Below are 23998 nucleotides of genomic sequence, written 5' to 3'. Positions count from 1 at the left end.
AGGTTTGAATTCTAACTATATACTGTAAACATTTTCTTTTAATGGGATGACAAACCTAAGAATGATGGTCGCTTGGATGACCTCTGCGGGCTATTCTCGATTTACCTTGATGGCAAATAGAAAACTTTAATACGACTAAGTCGGTCACCTCTAGAATTAGTTATTGAGCATCATTTGTTCACTCTTCTCTTGTCAAATATTTTGATCTTATAATTTTTAATTATCGTTTATATAATAACTTCATATCTAATAGGGTGTGGACATATTTCCTCATCTAAGTAAAAAAAAAAAAAAATCTTAAAGCTTAAGTTAAAAAATCATATTTATATTTAACCAATTCAAATATATTTAATTTATTGGATTTTAAAAATATATTAAATAAAATAAGTATTCATTAATATTTATATATTGACCTAGTGTCGGCAGTCTATATAACTTCATCTTATATTGAGAAGTTTTGAGAGAAATGAAAAACTTACAGTTTTTTTTAAACAAATAGTCAATTCTTTTGGTTTCATTATTAAAATAAAAGAAAAAATCGATCCGAACTAATTGGACAACTAGATCAGATTTTTTTTTTTTTTTTTTTTGTTTCCTCTTCTGTTGGATATCCGGTCTGAATTCTACGACTGTGTAAATGGTTCAATTATCAGGAAAACTTATAAATCAGATCTTGTGAAATTCCAATGGTAAAAATGATAAATTTAATTAGTTTTAATTGACTGTCTTTAAATATTTAGTTTAGTCACGTAAAACTTTTTTTTATTGACTATTAGAATAAATTAAAAAATATAATTTTTTTTTATTGATCATCAAGATAAATTAAAAAATACATACAATGACAGTCCAAGAGTCCGGTATATTTTGATAGTGCCTTGCATTTAGAGAAAAAATTTCTATAGATACACTGTAGCTAGGAATCAAACCCTAGATATCTGACAATCTGTCAATCTGGATGTATTACCTTGGCACCATGGCTCGAGCAGAATTCCAATGGTAAAAATGTGACAAAAAGCAATTCGCTCACCGCCACACCCTCGTCAACTCATTCCTAGACTAACACGAAAGAGGTAAATTACATATAACTATTACCTATTAGTATAAGTGGTCATGATATACAGGAGGACATGTTCAAACGTACCAAATTTTGACCCTAAAATTTTATTTAATAAAATCCTATGTCACCATTAGGGGTGTAATCGAACTAAGCTGAGCTGAACTCTTGAATATTTGAGCTTGACTCGTTTATAATCGAGTCCATCTCGAGTTTTATTTAATGAATATATTTATAACTTATGAGCTTATTCGAGTTTTTATCGAGCCTAAAGAAACTTAATAAATATAAATTATAAATTTAAATATTTATTAAAAACTAAATTATATATTTAGATAAAATTATAATATTCCTATTAAAATTTATAATTTTATTCTAATAAATAAATTTAATATATTTATCTATATCTTTCATAAGTAAAATGTCAAATCTATCAATTGAATATCAAAATTATTATTTTTTATTTAAAATTTAATTCATAAATTTAACGAACGTGTTTATAAATTAACGAGTCAAAGTATTATTAAATTTAATCTTGATTTATTTATCTTAATGAATCCCATTAAATAAGCACAAATGAATTTTTATTAAGAGGGTGTTTGGCTGAGCTTATAAGCTCTCTAAAACAACTTATAAGTTGTTTTGGAGCTTATAAGCTCTTCAAATTTGTTTGGTAAATTTTTTTTCAAATAGTTTATAAGCTGTCAAAATAAGCTGTTTTGGAGCTTATAAGCTATTTTTAAAAAAGTATGGAAGACCTTACTTTTAAAAAAAGATCTTATTTTAATAATTTATTTCTCTAAAATATCCTTATATAATTTCATAAATCCCCATCTTATCCTCCATAAATTTTTATAAGTCTAATATCTTTTTATCTCCGTCGACTTTTCTTCCAACGTTGTGTCATCTTCTCCGCCAACGTCTCTTTCTAATTTTCTCTCCCTCGCTGCAGAAATTCACCCAAAATCCTCTATTAATAAAAATCTCAAAACCCCCTATTAATATTATTATACCCTTTTTAATAATTTTATTAATAAAAAAATCTTATAATACCAAACATATCAATATCTTTAAATTGATTGTAATAAGTTCACCCAAACACTTTAATAACTTATTTTTAAAATAAGACTTAACAACGCTCCTAAAATAATTTAAAAATTATACGAACTTATAAATTATATTTTAATAAGTTTAGTCAAACACCCTCTAAATCAGATTCGAATATTTCACAAGACATTTAGACTTCTAGTCACCGTCAACGGTAAAAATGAATCTGACGAAGAAGCTGGTTTTTTAGCCATTAATGCTTCATTTTAAAGCTCTGCCATGCGAACGCCTTGAACATGACGCAAAAACCAAGCGCCACCAGTTCTGTTCCTGTCCAGTCAAGCGCAGTCCAGTCAAACTAATAATTACCGACCTCCTTCCTCCCTTCTTAATTAAATTTCGATGGTTTGAGCATTGGAAGGCAGAGAGCCAAGGAGCAGAGCCACCTCGTTGTCTTCCTTTTTTTTTTCCTTCAAACTCAAAAGCTTGTGTGCTGTCAACTTGATTACAAAACCCAAGCTCATAAATCTTCCTTCTTTATCTTCGCACGCTCAATCAGAGCGCTGCAGAAATGGCGGAAGAAGGCGAAGAGCAGAGAAGGAGAGGTACAAGGTGACTATGTCTTAATTTCCATGAAGGAACAGAACGGTGCCGTGCTCTCTGTCTGCTAGCTCCTGAAATGGCCACCAGATTCCTTGCCTTGTACGTCTCCGTTTCTCTTCTGATGAGTTGCCCGGCGGCGCAAGTGCCGAATACGGACGGCTTCTTCGTGGCCGAGTTTTTCCGGAAGATGGGGGCGGCGCCGGCCGCTTACCTGGCCGCCGACCAGGGTAATTCCTCAGACGTTTGCTCGTGGCCGGGGGTGTCCTGCGAGGGGCAGCCTGAGAAAGTGACCGGCTTGGTGGCTTCGGGCCTCAACCTATCCGGGCCGATCCCCCAAACCACCATTGCCAAGCTCAGACAACTGCGATTTCTGGATCTCAGCCGCAACAACATCACCGCCCTCTCCTCCGACTTCGGCGAGCTCTGCAGCTCCCTCTCGCGGCTCGACCTCTCCGACAATAGCATCGTAGGGCCGCTGCCAGCCGACATCGGCAACTTTCATCGGATGGAGAGCCTCCACCTCGCACACAACCGGTTCTCCGGCGAGATTCGAAGGGAGCTCGGCTCGCTCGCCAGTCTCGCTCTCCTCAATCTCAGCGGCAACTTCTTAGAGATGAGCATCCCGGACACAATTTTTGGATGCGCCTCGCTGCTCTTAATCGACCTCTCCAACAACCAATTGGGAGGGGACGTTCCCGATGGATTCGGCGCCGCCTTCAAGAACCTCACCGCCTTGGATCTCTCCGGGAACCGCCTCACGGGGAAGACGCCCGATTTTTCCGGGTGGCATGCCATCACCTATCTCAATCTCTCCGGCAATCTCTTCCACGACTTGGATATCGGGGCCTTCCGGCACCCTTTGCAGGTTGTCGACCTGAGGAACAACCACCTCCACGGCCTCATCACTGAGGCTAACCCGAGCTCCGCCGCCAACTGGTCTTCTCTTCTCTATCTCGACATGTCAATGAACGAACTCACTGGTGACTTCTTTCCTGGTTTAGGAGATTCGCGATCATTGAAGCATCTCAATCTTGCATTTAACAACTTCTCTAGCCAAGAATTTTTCAACATGCAATTGCCCTCAGCACTAGAGTATCTAAATCTGTCGAAAACCAACCTCACTGGCCATATTCCTTGCGGCATTTCTCAGTTGCTTCACTTGAAGGTACTGGATCTTTCACAGAATCGTATCACCGGTACCATTCCTGAGATCAGGACTAAGGACCTGCGCGTCATAGACCTTTCGTCGAACAATCTCACTGGTGAAATCCCCGAGTCGCTGCAACAGAATCTATCCAGCATCGAAAAGTTCAATTTTTCCTTCAACAATCTCACTTTCTGTGCTCAACATCTTTCGCTCGCATCGATGAATTTGTCATTCATCGGGTCGCAAAATGATTGCCCGATTGCAGTGAACCCGGACGATGCTGCAGCCAAAGGAAAGTCGCGCATGGATCTCAAGCTTGGATTGGTCGTAGTTTTTTCTGTGTTCTTTTCGCTAGTAGCGCTGATCTCCCTGCTAATTTGCTACCGGAAAAGGACGAGACGGTGGGCAATTAAGCAACTGTCGTGCAAGGAGGAGCAGAATCTCTCTGGTCCCTTCTGTTCCCACTCGGATTCGACGACGTGGGTTGCTGATGTCAATCTCGCAAGCTCGGTCCCCGTAGTAGTCTTTGACAAGCCATTGTCGAACTTCACCTTCGCAGACCTCTCGAGTGCGACATCGAATTTCGACAGAGGAACCTTATTGGCAGAAGGGAAGTTCGGGCCAGTCTACGGAGGATTTCTCCCCGGAGGCATTCACGTCGCCATGAAGGTTCTGGTCCACGTGCCATCAGTGACGGACCAGGAAGCTGCACGAGAGCTCGAAAGGCTTGGCCAGATCAAGCATCCCAATTTAGTGCCACTTACTGGTTATTGCTTAGCCGGGGAGCAAAGGATTGCCATATATGATTACATGGAGAACGGAAACCTACACAACGTGCTTCATGATTGGACCAGCAGCGATCCATGGGAGCAAGAGAACGCTGGTTTGCAGAGCATCAGGACCGCCGAAGGAATGCCTACTTGGAGATGCAGGCACAGAATGGCCTTAGGGGCCGCGAGGGCGTTGGCTTTTCTCCATCATGGATGCTTTCCCCAGATCGTTCACGGAGACGTGAAGGCAAGTAGCATTTATCTTGACTCGGCTATGGAGCCAAGGCTAGCCGACTTTGGCTTATCGGGTTTGGCAGAATCCTCGGAGCAAGAAACCGCAGCGGCAGCTGCCAAATCTGATGTTTATGGATTTGGGGTGGTGCTATTTGAGCTTCTTACAGGGAAGAAACCAGTTGGAGATGAGTACTGCGAGGACAAGGAAGGCACTCTGGTCAGTTGGGCAAGGGCATCGGTGAGGAGAAATGAGCTGGCGAGATTGATTGATCCGAAAATAAGGGAAACAGGAGGAGCTGATGCACCAATGTTGGAAGCTCTGAGAATTGCTTATCTGAGCACGGCTGACTTGCCCTCCAAGAGGCCATCGATGCAGCAAATTGTTGGCCTTCTCAAGGACCTTGAGCCTGTCGTCGTTGGGAGTTCAACTGCAAAATTTTGATTCGACTTGTTCCACTATGCTAAACTTCTGCTAATGTACAGTGGGCATGACCTCCCTCAGAACTTCTGCTATATATGTTATGGTTCAGTAGTAGCTTTCTCTCTTACACAATTTACTTTGAACTCAAACTAGTTAGCTGCATTTTCTTCGAATTAAACTAGTAGACAGTTTTCGCCAGTTTGGCAATGGCATTATTTCTTCTGCCTGACGTGCAGCTACCGACAATGGTTTTCTTCTGCCAGCATATGGGATGCCCATCCTCTCCTTGTCATGACACAGTGATAAAGTTTGAACTGGTGTTTTTTTGGTGAATTTTTACAGTCCTATGTATGTCTCCTAGAATCAATCATGTCGTCCCCTTTATTTGTTCAAACTTAGTGATGGATGGATACAACTATAATTTACCAAAAGGTGCACTTATATTTTTAAATTGATCAAAAAGCGCATGCTATTTTGATATTTATCAAATAGTGTATCTTTTTCTAGTACTCTTTCTCTCTATCCTCTTGACAAATTTGGTTTTTCTCTTTTCTTTTCTCTCTTATTTTTCTTTTTCTTCTTTTTCCTCTCTTTGTAAGAATGTAACCTCTTTTCTCGTTCATCTACTCTCCTCTTTTATCTTTCCTCTTTCTTTTACATAATATGGGTATGATATGAAAATCATATCAAACCCATGACATTTAGGATTTAATTGATTCATTTGATAGCATTTTAACACCTTGGAAGAAATTGAAATAAGCAATGAATAATATTGTTGGACTCCTTGTACCCTTAAAAATTTATAGGACCAAAAATAGATCCAATCGGACTAGTCTAGGGCCATCAGTGGGTTTCGGTCAAAATTCACTGATGGATCAGACATGTCCAATTGGACTAATTTAAGATCATGTGGATTTTTGAGATTGCAAGGAGTCAAACGGTATTATCCATTGTTTATTTCGATATCTCAGGAGGTGTTAAAATATTAATGGAAAAATTGATTAAAAAAATATCAATATAGGTCTGATATGAAATTATATCATAATCACAAAATCACAATAATATGTAGAAACTATCAATATATAAATAAAAGTCCAATTTTGATTCAACCTAGTAATAGACATCGCTAACTCTCAATGCATTTATAGAATTTGCCTTAAATGAATGTTGGAACCCCAAGGTTGTTTTGGCGTGATCAACAAATTAAGTTAGGTCCTGCGTTGTTTCTAACCTTGTGTCTAAGTGTGCAGGAGCTTAGGAGCACAGGTACTCGAGCGGAAGACGCAGCTAGCGAGAAGGATGGCACGCGGTGCGTCCGAGGGACGAGGCGCTGCTAAAGAGTACCCCGGTGGACGAGAAGGAAACGTGCGGTGGTTCCGAGGGACGAAAGCCGGAGCGGAAGATTGCTCGGGGAGCAAGAGACACAGCTAGCGAGAAGGTCGGCACGCGGTGCGACCGAGAGACGAAGACTGCGGATGAGTACGCTGGTGGACGAAAAGGAAACACGCAGCGATTCCGAGGGACGAGAAGCCGGAGCGGAAGGCTGCTCGAGAAGACCGGAAGTTGGGTTCGGGTGAGCCCTTTTCCGGATGGCAGAGATCACCCAAGCGAGCGAATCCGGAGGAGAAGAACCGGACCGAGGCGGGACTGAACCAGAGAAGAAGTCCCAGACGAAAAAGTCAATAACTGTTGACTTTGGGTTCCGGGGCGCCCGGAGCAATAAAGTTGACCAGATCGAGTTTTGACTCGATCTTAACATTGGGGGATAAGTTTTATCCCCCCCAGGGCGCCCGGAACCCTTCCAGGCGCCCCGACCAAGACTATAAATATAGCCTTGGTCAAGAAGCTTCAGAATGAACTCACTGATTGTAAATCCAGTGCTTGCACGCTCTCTTTTAGTCTAAGCTTTTATTTTCTGCGCTTCAACATTGTAAGAGGCTTCTCCGCCTGAAGGAGTTTTATTGAGCTTAATCTTCCTTGGATTAACAACCACATCGGTTGTAACCAAGTAAATACTTTTGCCTCGCTTTTTCTTTATGCTTTTAATTTACCGCTTAGTTTATTTATGCAAGTGTTAGCTTAAAGAGTTCGAGGAGGGTTTGTTTTTCTTTTGTGTTAGCAGGATATCCAACAACCCCCTCCTAGCCGGCCCAACGGTCCTACAAGTGGTATCAGAGCCGAGTACGCCTCAGAAGGACTAACCGCCGTCTGAAGCAACAAAATAATGACCGGAGCTAGCGACTACCCACCAGCATTCGAGGGGGAGCTTGCTTCATGGAAGCAACAAATGACGGTATTTCTTAACTCTGATATTGATATTTCTCTAATAATGAAAACAGGTTATGAAACACCAAAGACAACGAATGGAGAAGAACTCGATCTACGCCTATGGAATAAGAAGCAACGTGACGAGTCAATGGCAAACGGTCAGGCAGAGTTTCACATTTTAACCGCAATACCAAACGAAGACTTTGATAGAGTTGACGAATACAACAGCGCAAAAGAACTTTGGGAAAAGTTCTTAAAACTCTACGAAGAACCGATTGAAGTCGTCCCCTCAATAGACATCGAGCCGTCATCAGAAGAATCCGAGACAGAAGAAATTACCGAGACAACCCCAACAGCTGAAGTACATCACGAGATCGATGAAGGGGGAGAATCTTTGGAAGAAATTAATTCAACAGGGGGAGAACCAATGGCCAACGAGGTAAGTAAGGTATGGTCTCTACCTTCTGAAGAACCGGTTAATTCAATAGAAAAATTGTCTGAAGATTTTTGTGATTTAAAAATTGAATTACCGAAAAAGTTTTTGAATTAGAAAATCAATTGTCAAATTTGTCTTGCAAATTAGAAATATTATCAAAAGAAATTTGCAAATTTAAAAATATTTTGACAAAAGAATTATGCAAATTAGAAGAATTTTTTGAATTACAAATCACTCTCTCGAAAGAATTTTGCGATTTAGAAATTGAGTCACCGGAAAGGTGTTTTGAATTAAGAAATCTATTGTTAATAGATTCTTGTAAATTAGAATTTTTGTTGTTAAAAAATTCTTGCAAATTACAAAATATTCTTTCGATCGAATTTTGCACATTGCCGAAAGAATTTTTTATATTGTCGAAAAATTTTATCAAGTTAGAATCTATGCTATTTGAATATTTTTGTGAAGTTGAAATTCAAAAAATAATAGAAATTAACATGATACAAATTATTGCATGTTTAATATCTGTGGCTTTAAATTTGAAAAAGTGTAATTTGAGAAGTTATGGAAAATTAAAATGGAAATTTAAAACTTGCTGATATAAGTATCAGTATAAAATAAATAAATAAATGCATAGAAATTTTTTTTGCTATCAATTTTCTTAATTTTTTTTGCATAAATTTTTGGGCTTAGAAAGATTTATTTTTGGTGAAAACTTAGAAATTTTTCAAAAGTCATTCTTTGACTCAGAAATTTTTTTCCTTTAACTTGGAAATATTTTTTCTCCGAAAAACATTGAAATAGATTTCTATAATTTTTCTAAGTGTCAAACCCTTAGTTTGTTTTTCTTGAAACCCCATTTTTATTGTGATCAAAGGGGGAGAAGGGAAAGTATAAGTCTAGGGGGAGGTAGAAAATTAAAAATTTAAATTTTTTTTGAAATTTAATTTTTTCTATCTTGTTGCACATTATTGCAATAACTTGTTTTAATTTTATGTCTAGTTTTGACCCTAGCTTAACTTGGGTTGATCACACCAAAAAGGGGGAGATTGTTGGAACCCCAAGGTTATTTTGGTGTGATCAACAAGTTAAGTTAGGTCCTGCGTTGTTTCTAACCTTGTGTCTAAGTGTGCATGAGCTTAGGAGCACAGGTACTCGAGCGGAAGACGCAGCTAGCGAGAAGGATGGCACGCGGTACGTCTGAGGGACGAGGCGCTGCGAAAGAGTACCCCGGTGGACGAGAAGGAAGCGTGCGGTGGTTCCGAGGGACGAAAGCCGGAGCGGAAGATTGCTCGGGGAGCAAGAGACGCAGCTAGCGAGAAGGTCGGCACGCGGTGCGACCGAGGGACGAAGACTGCGGATGAGTACGCTGGTGGACGAGAAGGAAACACGCAGCGATTCCGAGGGACGAGAAGCCGGAGCGGAAGGCTGCTCGAGAAGATCGGAAGTTGGGTTCGGGTGAGCCCTTTTCCGGATGGCAGAGATCACCCAAGCGAGCGGATCCGGAGGAGAAGAACCGGACCGAGGCGGGACTGAACCAGAGAAGAAGTCCCGGACAAAAAAGTCAACAACTGTTGACTTTGGGCTCCGGGGCGCCCGGAGTAGTAAAGTTGACCAGATCGAGTTTTGACTCGATCTGAACGTTGGGGGATAAGTTTTATCCCCCCAGGGCGCCCGGAACCCTTCCAGGCGCCCCGACCAAGGCTATAAATATAGCCTTGGTCCAGAAGCTTCAGAATGAACTCACTGATTGTAAATCCAGTGCTTGCATGCTCTCTTTTAGTCTAAGCTTTTATTTTCTGCGCTTCAACATTGTAAGAGGCTTCTCCGCCTGAAGGAGTTTTATTGAGCTTAATCTTCCTTGGATTAACAACCACATCGGTTGTAACCAAGTAAATACTTTTGCCTCGCTTTTTCTTTATGCTTTTAATTTACCGCTTAGTTTATTTATGCAAGTGTTAGCTTAAAGAGTTCGAGGAGGGTTTGTTTTTCTTTTGTGTTAGCAGGATATCCAACAACCCCCTCCTAGCCGGCCCAACGGTCCTACAATGAAGATTCCACTTAATGTATTTAACAACAGATATACAAGTATACAACGTAGATCCTTTCCCCTTTTGTCTTTCTAGGAAGAAAATTGGTCATAAAATCTGTGCATAATTTGTATGGTGGTGTTTTTAGAAGTGAACATGAGATACATCCACATCACGCCTCTATTTTTTTCTCTTTGTTTTTTAAAATGAAAAAAAAAATTCACTGTAACATCAAGCTAATAGCATGGCAACATGGATAAACTAGATGTAGATGTTTCTCCGCAACATGTGTTTGTAAGTTTAGTTTGTTCTACGACTTTATCTTGAAGAAATGTTTAGTCAACAATCAGACAAATCACCAAAAATTAGTACTTTTTCATCTAACCACACTTCTCGATCTACAAATAGAAAAACATAACTCAATGTCTATATATGAAAATCCACCCTAAAAAAGTGTATTCATAAAGAAGAGGTAAAATCCCAACGTGACGCTGATATTGGGCCTGATATGATTTCATATCAATCCCAACGTATCTTTTAACTAATTGTTTCATTAACATTTGAACACCTTTTAACAAGCCAAAATAAGCAATGGATAACACTGTTTGACTCCTTGCAGCCTCAAAAATCTACATGACCTAAAATGGGTCAAATCGGACCTGTCTAGGTCCATCAGTAGATTTTAATCAAAAATCCACTGATGGACCTAGACAGGTCCGATTTAACTCATTTCAAATCTATGGATTTCTGAGATTGCAAAGAGTCAATGGTGCTCTCCATTACTTACTTCTGCTTCTCGGAAGGTGTTTGAATATTAATAGAACAAACGGCTAAAAAAATCCCAACGTGGGCTTGATATGAATCATATCAAGCCCATGTTGGGCCTAATATAATTTCATATCGTGCCCAACATGAGTCTGATATAATTCATATCAAGCCCACATTGAGATTTTTTAACCGATTGTTCCATTAATATTCAACATTTTCCCAGAAGTAGAAATAAGCAATGGATAACATCGTTTGACTCTTTTCTAATCCTAGAAATCCATGGGACTTGAAATGGGTCCAATCAAACATGTCTAGATTTATCAGTAGATTTTGACCAAACTCACTAATAGACCTAGACAAGTCTGATTTGATCCATTTCAAGTCCTATGAATTTTAAATGTTGCAAGGAGTCAAACAGTGCTATTTCTTACTTATTTCGACTTCTTAGGAGGTGTTTGAATATTAATGGAACAATCGGCTAAAAAACTCAACATGGGCCTAATATTAATCATATCAAGCCGACGCTATGCCTGATATGGAATTATATCAGGTCCAATTGGGCCTAATATGATTTACATGGGTCTGATATGATTCCATATCAGGCTTGCATTGAAATCTTTTAACCGATTGTTCCATTAACATTTTAACACCTCCCGAGATGTCTAAATAAGCAATGGATACTGTTTGACTCCTTACAACCTTTGAAATCTACACTACAGGACCTTAAATGCATCCAATCAGACATGTCCAGGTCTATTAGTAGGTTTTAACGGAAACTCATTGATAGACCTAGACAAGTCCGATTTGACCCATTTCATGTAAGGTCCAAACCCCGGGTCACGTAAATGCCATGAAATATTACTTAAGTTATTTAAGTAATTGTAATTTCATGCTAATTGGGGTTGATTAGTTAATATATTTAATTAATAAATTAAACGGGTCCAACCTAATTGGTAGTTAATAAAATTTAAAACCCTAGCATTTATATTAAAAGGGGACTTTCATAAATACGAGGAGGGGAGAGGAGAAAAGAATTTTAGAGTTCTAGCTTTGAATTCTTGTGCTCAACATTAAGGCAAGTTTTACATTTAATTTCGATACTATTGATCATTGGTGTCAACTGCATCAACACTCTCCCTCTTTTTGATGTAAATGACAACTTGGATTAAAGTTAGAAAAAAATATGCAAACATATATAGAAATTAACTTTAAGAGAAATCTAATATGAAACAAGAAAGTTTTATTCTCTTGATCAGGTTAAGTTTTTCATATTTTTGTTTATTTTTCTTAACCCCTGACCCTCCCCTTTAACATTCATAAACAAATAGGCATATAATGTTGGTGCAATATTCCCTAGGGTCAAAGTTGACCAGGCTGACTGGACTGAGCTTGAATTGGTTCAAGCTCGAGTCTTGATGTTTGAGTTTCGATGTTTGACAATACATGGAGACAAGACATGGAGATTGCAGGTGCAATTGTTCATGTGGGGGGATTGTTGGTACAATTCTCTTTTGGTCAAGATTGACCAATTGAGATTGTGAAGGAGTCAAGTAGGTCAAGGTTGACTGGATACTTGAGATGGAAAATACTGGTGAGTGAAGCCAGGTGAAAGTCCTAACTGGGAGGTTAGGCAGAAGGAAAGTCCTGGTGAGTGAAGTCAGGCAGACGAGAAGTCCTGGTGAGTGAAGCTAGGCAGATGAGAAGTCCTGGTGAGTGAAGCTAGGCGGAAGGAAAGTCCTGGTGAGTGAAGCCAGACAGATGTGAAGTCCTAGTGAGTGAAGCTAGGCAGAAAGAAGTCCTAGTGAGTGAAGCTAGGCAGAAGGAAAGTCCTGGTGAGTGAAGCCAGGCAGATGTGAAGTCCTAGTGAGTGAAGCTAGGCAGAAGGGAAGTCCTGGTGAGTAAAGCCAGGCATGGAAAATCTAGGTGGATCAAGGTTGATCGGACACCTGCTGGAGATAAGTCCAAGTGGGTTAAAGAGATTGACCGGATACTTGGCAAGAGGAAATCCAGATGGGTCAAGGTTGACCAGACATCTGGTAGAAATCCAAGTGAGTCAAAGGGATTGACCAGACACTTGGTGAGGGAGTCCTAGCAGGTCGAGGATGACCGGATGCTAGGCATGATGTACCAACAGGTCATGGTTGACCGGATGTTGGTTTAGGGGACTTTGGACTTGGTTTTGGGCAAAAATCATGAGCTGGATCTATCAGCCGATCGATTGGCTCATGCCAAATCGATCGGCTGATCGATTGGGTGAGTCCTCGCGAAAAACTTCCTCCCAATCGATCAATGGATCGATTGGGAGAAGCTTATGATCGCACATAATAGCTCTGGATCGATCGGCTGATCGATTCAGAGCCTCCAATCAATCGGCCGATCGATTGGGAGCTTCGCTTCTGCGCGATAAGCTCTGGATCGATCAACCGATCGATCCAGGCAATTCCCGAGAGCACAGAGGCTCTCTAGATCGATCGGTCGATCGATCCAAAGCCTCCCCAATCGATTGGGAGCAATCCAATCGATTGGGATTCGACCGTTGGCGCTGGATAAAGACGTTGGCGAGCGTCTCTCTTGGTAGATCTTTCACTTCTTCGATTCCACTCCACGAGCGACACAGGCGATTTCTCCACAGCTTTCTTCTCCACTCTCACGCCAGTTCTTGAAGGATCTTGGAGGTACGTCCAAGTCAAGAGGCAAGAATACAACAAGAAGAAGAAGCTAGGGTTAGGGTTTCTTATGTAAATCTTGTAAGTTTTTCCTTGTAGTTGTTTCTCTTTATTTCTTGTTGTATTGAGAGTGTTGTAAGGCTTCTCCGCCGTCAGTAGTTACCAAGAAGGAGTGTTTTTATAGTGGAGGGTGCGTGAGTGTGTGGATCCTTGGATTAGTCACCTCTTCTTGAGGTGGATACCAAGTAAATCCCTAGAGTTAGCGTTGTGTGTTTGTTTCTTGTATTTCCGTTGCACATTATTTCAAAGAAGCGAGCAACGACGAGCACGAGATCGCGCCGAGCTATCCCCCCCCTCCTCTAGCTACATTTTCGGTCCCAACATATAAGTATACCAAAGTAAGGAATATTGAAATACATAATCAAGTAATAAATTTACCAAAGTAAAAAACTTGTAGGTGTATTGTAGGGAGGAGTTAATGAGAAGAAAAAATTTCAAAGTAATTTGAAAGGAATTGTCAAAATTTACAAATGATTTACAAAACTTTGAAAATTGAATTTTGGAAAACATTTTGAAAGCTAAATTTTGCAAGAATTCTTTAACGCATTTTTTTAAGACAAATTTCAAAACACTTGTCAAAAGTAATTTTTAAAATGTGATTTTGCAAAACAACTTTTGAAAATAGTTTTTCAAATTATTTTTTCAAAATATTTTTAAAGTAATTTTCAAATAGAATAATTTTTTAAAATATTTCAAAAGTGATTTTTAAAGCATTTTTCAAAATATTTTTCGTTTCAGTTTTCAAAATAGACATTTAAAAAAGTATAAGAATATTTTTCTAAACAAGTTTTAAAAGAAAGTTTGAAAAATATTTGTCATAAAGATTAAGTAAAGTAACTTTTAAAGTTTAATTTTTAGTGCAACTTTTGAAAGTAAAATTTTCAAAGTAAATTTTGAAATATCCATTCAAAATATTTTTCAAAAAAAAAATAAAATAAGTTTTAAAATATTTTTTGTTTAAACTACCAGTATTTAAAAAGCAGAAAGAAGAGGAAAAATAAGATATTTTGAAAGTAGCTTTTAAATATTCTCCCCTGATATTATTTAAAAAATAATATTCATCAAAAATTATCCTTAAATATTTAACCGTTAGTTATTAACTAACTATCAGAAGATAGCAGCATTCACTTGATTAGTCAAGTTTAGAAATTATTTGAAAAAAGTACTACTTAACTTGATCAATGTACTATTGAATTTTTTGCCCAGACTTATGTTGATGCACTGATATAGGCATCTAAAGTCCAGGCAAAAGGCCTACGTATCTCACATCATTCTAATTTTTTTTGAATACACAATCAAGGTAGACCTAGTGTGTTTGTGAGATATTCATTGGCTAAATCTATAGAATCATGCTTTCTAGGGATTCGTCTTAGACTAAGGCTAAATCAAATTTTCAAACACTAGAGAAATGGAAATTTTTTAAAGAAATACAAATAAGAGTAGCCTATTATTTGCAAATTATTTGAAAATTATCTTAAGGAGAAACATATCCTTCTCTTTAATTAAATTTTCAAAAAGGAATTTCCTAAATTATCCAAATAAAGTGGTCATGTGTTGGGAGCAACCACTACCCAATATCCATTTAGATTGCTACAGAGAGTAGGAGTAAAAGTTTAGCTTAAGTATTAACTTACCTTTGTTTAAGTTGTTTTATTTTAATTTTAACTTAATTTTAAATTTTAATATGATTTTAATTTTTAAGTTAATTTTAAATTTAGGTTTAATTTTGAATTTTAAGTTTAATTTAATTTAACTTTATTTATTTTAATTTTATTTTAATTTATTTATTTCATTTAATTTTTAAAGTTTAATTGGATTAATATTTAAGGTTTAATTAAATTAATATTTAAATTGTAATTAAGTTAACGTTTAATTTTAAGTTTAGGTTAAATTTGAATTTTATTAATTTAATCATCTCACCTAGTCTAAGTTTTCAAACAAAGGTATCCTATCATTTTATGAAATAAGTTAAGTTTGATTTTCAGGGATTAGTTTAACTTTTGTTAGATTTAAATTTAGCTTTGGGTCCAACAAACAAGCATTCTTTGAATAAATGCTTAAGTTGTGGTAAGTCACTTGGACATCATTAGAGTAACCACGTGCTTCAAAAATTTTTAAATAGTCTTGCCCATGGAACTTAGTACAAAACTTTGGTCTAACCAGCTGTGATTAGTAAGGAGTAGCTTCAGTTTGTTCCACTAAGCCAAATATACCAGGTTAAAGGCATATCTTCCTATATATGCATAAACAAAGCTTCCCTAACCTACTATCATCCCAAACTTTTTCAATATTGTTTATCAAGTTAAATTTTATCCCTAATTATTCTAGTCCTAATTACCCTTAATGGGTAAGGTTTATGTTTTTGAGATGCTAACTAATTTGGAGCCTCCCTTGAATCATAGATTTTTCTTTTAAGGTTTTGTTTAGGTTTATAGTTACAGTATGCTTGATTATAGTTTTATTTGTGGGTTTTGTAATTTTGATTGGATTTATGTTTTAATTTTGTAAATTTTCTTGATTGATTTAAATTATTTTGGGGTTTGTTTTTAATAATATAAATTTTATCTTTAGGTACATAATATTGTTTTTGTCCTACATGGTTAGTTAAATAAGTTTTAGGAACTCAAGATTTAGTCAGTTTTTTATTTTGAGTTAGAGTTAGAAATGATTTAAGGGTAGAGTTAGACTTAAATCCGAGTTCGGATTTATTGTACACAGCTCTTTGGGATCCAAATATCATGTTTTGATACCTGGTTCCCGAGGTAAACTTTTCCAACTGATCTTTTAGTTCTTTAACTTGACTTTTCAAGACAGAGTTTTCTTCCACAAGAATTGTAACTTGAGTTGAATGTTGGGGTTCACTCAAAGTCCCACATTGGAAAATTTTGATAAAAATCATGGGGCTAAAAGGATGTAGGATATCTCTATTGACATGAGGCATTTTGGGTAAAGCCCAAGAGCAAATGAGGGCCTAGGCCCAAAATGGACAATATCATACCATTATGGAGATATGTGAACATCCTTTTGCACAACAAATGGTATCAGAATCATGGTCCCTACTAGATGTCATGTGGGGTGGCCTTCAACGCAATTAAGGGTAGGCCCGGGGTAGATCAGGTTGCCCGGATGCTCGCAGGGAGGCCCGGAGTAAGTCAAGAGTGACCGGAAACGGATGCTTGCGGGGAGGCCTAGAGCGAGTCAAGATGACCGATGCTTGTGGGAAAGGCCACGAAGCAAGTTAGGATGACCGAATACTCGCGGGGAAGCCCGAAGTAAGTCAGGATGACTGGATAATTGCAGGGAGGCCTGGAGCAGGTTAGGGTGACTGGATGGTTGCAGGGAGGCCCGAAGCAGGTCAAGGTGACCTAATGCTCGCGGGGAGGCCCGGAGTAGGTCAAGGTGACCAGATACGGATGATTGTCGGGAGGCCCAAAGCATGTTAGGGTGACCAGATGCTCGTGGGGAGTCCCAGACCATTAGAGTAATTGTAGTTCTTCATTTAAGAGGAGGATTGTTGGGGTTCAATCAAAGTCTCACATTGAAAAGATTTAGTAAAGATCATAGGGTTAAAAGGATGTAAGATATCTCCATTGGCATGGGCCCTTTTGGGTAGAGCCCAAGAGAAACACCATGAGGGTCTAGACCCAAAGTGGATAATATCATGCCATTATGGAGATATGTGGACATCCTTTTGCACAAAATTGAATTTCTATCTTAAACTTGATCAGTCAAAGAGGTTAAGTTCAGTTGTTCCTTAAGGGTGTTATTTTCCTTAAGAATGAGTTTTCATGTTCCTCAGTTTTTGTTAACTTTTTATTCAAGCAAGAAATTATTTTGAAAAACTTTTCAGTATAATTAAAATTTATCCTATTTGGTTCATCTGAAACGGATGTGGATCCATTGCTCGACTTGTATTCAGACTCGTCTTCTTGATCCGATTCGCCTCCAGTTGCTATCAGCGCGAGGTAACTTGCTTGCTTTGGTTTGTCTGCTTCTGATCCATCTGAGGAAGACACATCCCACGTTGCTTAAAGTGTCTTCTTCTGCTTTGTCTTCTTTGTCTTATCTTCATTCGAGAATTCATGTTTAAAGTGCCTCTTCTTGTTGCAACAGTAGCATGTGACGTTCGCCTTTGGGTTGTTGGATGTGAACTTGGACATCTTCTTCATGTTGTGCTTGGAGAAGTTTCTCTTGCATTTAGCGAACATTTTTCTTACCATGTTCACTAGCTGCTCTTCTTCATCAAACTCTGAGTCGGACTTCGTCTCCAGCTCAGGTTTGGCTCGGGTTCGTGCTTTGGCTTCCTTTGAAATACTTGCAAGAAAAGTGATCCCTTTCTCAACCTTTGTGGCGTTAGTTTGTTTGTGCAGTTTCAATTCAGAAAATAGCTCATCTAGTTTTAACTTTGAAAGGTTTCTCGAAATTTTATAGGCATCAACGATTGATGCCCATTGTGTGTTTCGAGGAAATAAATTCAGAGCATACCTGATGATGTCGCAGTTCTCAAGTTAATGTCCAACCATGTGTAGGTCGTTGAGGATATCTTTGATCCTCGCATTTAGTTGGCTTGCAGTTTCTCCGTCCTACATTTTGATATTAAATTAAGAATTTAATAGGAAGTCATGTTTCATTACCCTTGAGTCGGTCGTTCCCTCTAAAGTTCGACCAGTTTGTCCCACAATTCCTTTGCGTTGTTGAATGGTCCGACTCGATTCAGCGCTTCCTTGGTCAACCCACATTGTAGAGTGTTCAGTGCCTTGTTGTCAATCTGGACCTCTTCTTCATCTCCGGGTTCCAGTCTTCTGGGTCCAGTGGATTTCTGGATGCATTGTCAACTGAAACTGTGTATTCTTGTTGTACAAAGAGCCACTACTCAATGTCGGTCTTCAAGTAGACCTCCATTTTCTTCTTCCAATACAGAAAATCGACGACTCGAGTGGTGTTGCACCAACTTTGAGTAAAAATAGAATGAGAAAGAATTATTTGAAGAGGTAAACTTTACCTATGCAAATAAAATATGAAAAACTTAGATTCAAAAAAAAATAAAATAATTCCCCCAGCTTAATTGGTGGTTGCACTAATTCAGAGCAGAACCTTGCTTTAATATCACTTGTTAGATTGTATCGCACGTGAGAGAGGGAGTAAATCACATGGTTTTAAAAACTTTTTTTTAATCTTTTTTTAAGACAGAGGGCACAACGGAACAAAAAACATAAACGAGAAAGCACAAGAACTCAAGCGGTTTTACTTGGTTCGAAGTCTTCGGCGACTCCTACTCCAAGGCTCCAAGGCCTAGATCCCTTAGACCTATCGATGGATAATTCAGTAATAGCCTCTTTTGAAACTGCCAAAAGAGGAAATCAAATACAAAGGAACAAAGGACAATGTAACAACCTACACTTCCTTTAATAATATAAATGAACAAGTTAATTTAAATGTTACCAACAACCAAAGTAGAAGCGGGATCGCTCGTATGTTGGTGACGGTTTGTCTGTTGTAGTAGGGCGCGGCAGTGTTGTAGCAGAGCGGTAGCACAAAATTGGAGTAGTTGGAGCGTCGAACGAATGCGTAGAAGCTTGTAAAAGAGTTGTAAAGGAGTTTTCAAGAAACCTTGGGCGAAACTTCCTTTTATTGAGTGTTGAGGGTGCCTTCTATAGCACTGGAGGCATCTTCCATTGGCAAAGTTTATCCCGCAAAATCAGTGTCTTATCTTCATTGAGGTCTTCTGAGTTATCCGACTGAAGACGCATTCCAAGCCCTCGAAGGCACCTTTTTTTACATGGAAGGCGCCTCGGATACTATTCACCCGAGACATTATTTTGAACAATTTGATCCTACAAGTTCATGTTAGCCCAAAACAAAGAATAACCTACAAAATAGAGTTAGTACAATAAAATAGTATTAATTAGATCTTGTCCTCCAAACCCGAATATAGTCATGGTCTCAGTTTAGATTTCCCAAATGAACCTAAACTATATCGACGCCTACTGTCCCCTCAAACGGGATGCGTCCTCATTGAGTCACTCTTTTCCAGTGGCTTACCTCCACTTACCAAATGTCAAGTGACCTCCTTGACGTCCAATCTGACCCACCAAATCTTCCTGCCAGAATCACAAATTCAGACTTCGCTAATCAAGAATCAAACATCTCAACCTCCTGCCAGAATCGCACATCTAGACTTCAACCCATCAGGAATCGAACATCGCGACCTCCTACCAGAATCTCATATCTAGACTTCGCCAATTAGGAATCGCACATCCAGACTGGTCTTCCTACCTAATGTCTAGTCCTCTTAACCTGCAAGTTAGTCAACCCTGTGCACTCAGTAACCAAGTTAGATCAACAACACATCTAACTTTAATCTACGTATCATTCATCAAAACTCAGGTTTGATCATTGGTGCCAACTGCACCAACATAATCAACTTGTTTACAAACTCAATCGTCTAAAGGTAAATAATCTTCTAATCTATCATGCAATTTTTTAAATTTTTCATTAGGGAAAGTTTTCAGGCTACTTACCTATGAGAATGATATGGAAAACATAAATTCAAGTAAAGTAATATATCGTAATCATAATGCAATAACGTTATTTCATAAATGTTAATAATAACCATATCATGTTGGGTTGCACATCAAATTATAATGGTAGAAGATTTTTGTATCGGTATCCATAACCATTAAATGAAAATGTGTACGATTAATATTGGTATAAAAATATGCTTAACTTGTTGATTTGTGAGATAAATTTTGATTATATGGTATAGAGTTGTTTTCTATTAAGTGTTCATATGATATATGATGACGATAAAATTCAATATATATTAGTAATTTAGTACACTAATATCACAAATAAAATATTAGTTATTGATATGGGTCATGTTTAGTAGGTCCCTGGTAAAAAGGGGAAAGAAGATAGCAGAATTAAGAAAATAGTCCAATATCGGTCGGAATATACCTTGAGAGAGGTAAGTCAATCTCGACTGGGTAATACCTTAAGAAGTATAGTCCAATATCGGCCGGGATATACCTTGAGAGAGGTAGGCCAATCTCGACCTGGTAATACCTTAAGAAGTATAATCTAATATCGGTCGGGATATACCTTGAGAGAGGTAGGCCAATCTCGATCGGGTAATACCTTAAGAGGTATAGTCCAATATAGGCTGGGATATACCTTGAGAGAGGTAGGTCAATCCAGACCGAGTAATACCTTAAGAGGTATAGTCCAATATCGGCCGGGATATACCTTGAGAGAGGTAGGACAATCCCGATCGGGTAATACCTTGAGAAGTATAGGTCAACATCGGCCGGGATATACCTTAAGAGAGGTAGGCCAATCCCAATCGGGTAATACCTTGAGAAGTATAGGTCAACATCGACCAAGATAGCACTCTTAAGAGAATATAGGTTAATATCAACCGAGATAGCAGGCTTAAGTAGATATGGGCCAAGATCGACCGAGATAACAGGCTTGAGAAAAGAAAGAGCAACATCGGGCGGGATTATCTGAGTTAACGCATGTGAATCTAGATTAATATCGGGTGGATGTATATGATCGTCCGGGAATGAGCAAATACAAGACCGTACGGGATTTATAATATATTATCGGAAGATGAGGACCTGTGTTAAATAATAATAATAATCCACCTATACGAAACCTCGGATCAATCCTGACCAATACAAAACATAGTATAATATCGGGTTGTCCATGACATAGTGAAGACAGGACAACCATGCAAGGGTGATAAAGTATAACTCATAGAACAGGACGAGAATAAACATTTTGGAGATATTTTATAAATAGCTTATGAAAATATCTGCTTCATATGATTGTATAACAAGTTGACTAATTTGGCGGGAAGAATTCTTCTAGAATTTTCTGCGGGTACTAGACGACAAAGAGGGTACATCTGGGGAAAGAAGATATCACAAATATATATTAGTAATTTAGTACACTAATATCACTAATAAAATATTAGTTATTGATATGGGTCATGTTTAGTAGGTCCATGGTAAAAAGGGGAAAGAAGATGGCAGAATTAAGAAAATAGTCCAATATCGGCCGGAATATACATTGAGAGAGGTAAGTCAATCTCGACCGGGTAATACCTTAAGAAGTATAGTCCAATATCGGCTAGGATATACCTTGAGAGAGGTAGGCCAATCTCGACCTGGTAATACCTTAAGAAGTATAGTCCAATATCGGTCGGGATATACCTTGAGAGAGGTAGGCCAATCTCGACCGGGTAATACCTTAAGAGGTATAGTCCAATATAGGCTGGGATATACCTTGAGAGAGGTAGGCCAATCCAGACCGAGTAATACCTTAAGAGGTATAGTCCAATATCGGCCGGGATATACCTTGAGAGAGGTAGGACAATCCCGATCGGGTAATACCTTGAGAAGTATAGGTCAACATCGGCCGGAATATACCTTAAGAGAGGTAGGTCAATCCCAATCGGGTAATACCTTGAGAAGTATAGGTCAACATCGACCAAGATAACACGCTTAAGAGAATATAGGTTAATATCGACCGGGATAGCAGGCTTAAGTAGATATGGGCCAAGATCGACCGAGATAACACGCTTGAGAAAAGAAAGACCAACATCGGGCGGGAATGTCTGAGTTAGCGCATGTGAGTCTAGATTAATATCGGGTGGATGTATATGATCGTCCGGGAATGAGCAAATACAAGATCGTACTGGATTTATAATATATTATCGGAAGATGAGGACCTGTGTTAAATAATAATAATAATCCACCTGTACGAAACCTCGGATCAATCCTGACCAATACAAAACATAGTATAATATCGGGTTGTCCATGATATAGTGAAGACAGGACAACCAAGCAAGGGTGATAAAGTATAACTCATAGAACAGGACGAGAATAAACATTTTGGAGATATTTATAAATAGCTTATGAAAATATCTGCTTCATATGATTGTATAACAAGTTGACTAATTTGGCGGGAAGAATGCTTCTAGAATTTTCTGCAGGTACTAGACGACAAAGAGGGTACATCTGGGGAAAGAAGATATCACAAATATATATTAGTAATTTAGTACACTAATTATCACAAATAAAATATTAGTTATTGATATGGGTCATGTTTAGTAGGTCCCTGGTAAAAAGGGGAAAGAAGATAGCAGAATTAAGAAAATAGTCCAATATCGGCCGGAATATACCGGGTAATACCTTAAGAAGTATAGTCCAATATCGGCCGGGATATACCTTGAGAGAGGTAGGCCAATCTCGACCTGGTAATACCTTAAAAAGTATAGTCCAATATCGGTCGGGATATACTTTGAGAGAGGTAGGTCAATCTCGACCGGGTAATACCTTAAAAGGTATAGTCCAATATAGGCTGGGATATACCTTAAGAGAGGTAGGCCAATCCAAACCGAGTAATACCTTAAGAGGTATAGTCCAATATCGGCCGGGATATACCTTGAGAGAGGTAGGACAATCCCGATCGGGTAATACCTTGAGAAGTATAGGTCAACATCGGCCGGGATATACCTTAAGAGAGGTAGGCCAATCCCAATCGGGTAATACCTTGAGAAGTATAGGTCAACATCGACCAAGATAACACGCTTAAGAGAATATAGGTTAATATCGACCGGGATAGCAGGCTTAAGTAGATATGGGCCAAGATCGACCGAGATAACACGCTTGAGAAAAGAAAGACCAACATCGGGCGGGATTATCTGAGTTAACGCATGTGAATCTAGATTAATATCGGGTGGATGTATATGATCGTCCGGGAATGAGCAAATACAAGACCGTACGGGATTTATAATATATTATCGGAAGATGAGGACCTGTGTTAAATAATACTAATAATAATCCACCTGTACGAAACCTCGGATCAATCCTGACCAATACAAAACATAGTATAATATCGGGTTGCCCATGACATAGTGAAGACAGGACAACCATGCAAGGGTGATAAAGTATAACTCATAGAACAGGACGAGAATAAACATTTTGGAGATATTTATAAATAGCTTATGGAAATATCTGCTTCATATGATTGTATAACAGGTTGACTAATTTGACGGGAAGAATGCTTCTAGAATTTTCTGCAGGTACTAGACGACAAAGAGGGTACATCTGGGGTACCAAGAAGATTCCTTAAAAGTTTTTTGTGTAAGTACATGACTTACGCCATCTCATAACAAACTCTAACAAACTGGGGTCCACTTCATGACTACGGAGGTTATATGAAGTGGTATAAAAATGGGAATCCTCTCCGTTGGTCAGGTATGCACACATTACTGCTTGCACTCACAACCCTAATTTTCAATTACTATTCATCTTCTTCTTCCTTCTTCCACACAAAAAGAGATCACTAACTTGAGCGTCGGAGGGCCTCGCCAGGGATTCCCACCCCGGTCTTAGGTCACTGACAATAGTGTTGGTTGGTCTCTTGTGCGTAGGAAGCCCTGGAAGCTCCAGATCTTGGTTTTCTTCATCAAAGCTTTCCTTTCGTCTC

The 23998-nt window shown here is 38.6% G+C and overlaps 1 protein-coding gene across 1 annotated transcript; it reads left to right on the top strand.

Annotated features, from left to right (window-relative positions):
* The first annotated feature begins 2511 nt into the window (after positions 1-2511).
* LOC122006978 (probable LRR receptor-like serine/threonine-protein kinase At2g24230) lies at positions 2512-5474 on the top strand. Its single transcript, XM_042562698.1, has one exon. The coding sequence runs from the start codon at positions 2781-2783 to the stop codon at positions 5295-5297; it is 2517 nt and encodes an 838-aa protein (XP_042418632.1). The 5' UTR covers positions 2512-2780; the 3' UTR covers positions 5298-5474.
* Positions 5475-23998: the final 18524 nt, after the last annotated feature.

This window comes from Zingiber officinale, chromosome 7B, assembly GCF_018446385.1.
Source record: "Zingiber officinale cultivar Zhangliang chromosome 7B, Zo_v1.1, whole genome shotgun sequence".
NCBI lineage: Eukaryota > Viridiplantae > Streptophyta > Magnoliopsida > Zingiberales > Zingiberaceae > Zingiber > Zingiber officinale.
The sequence above is the reverse complement of the archived record's forward strand: the minus strand, read 5'-3'. Positions and strand labels throughout refer to the sequence as shown.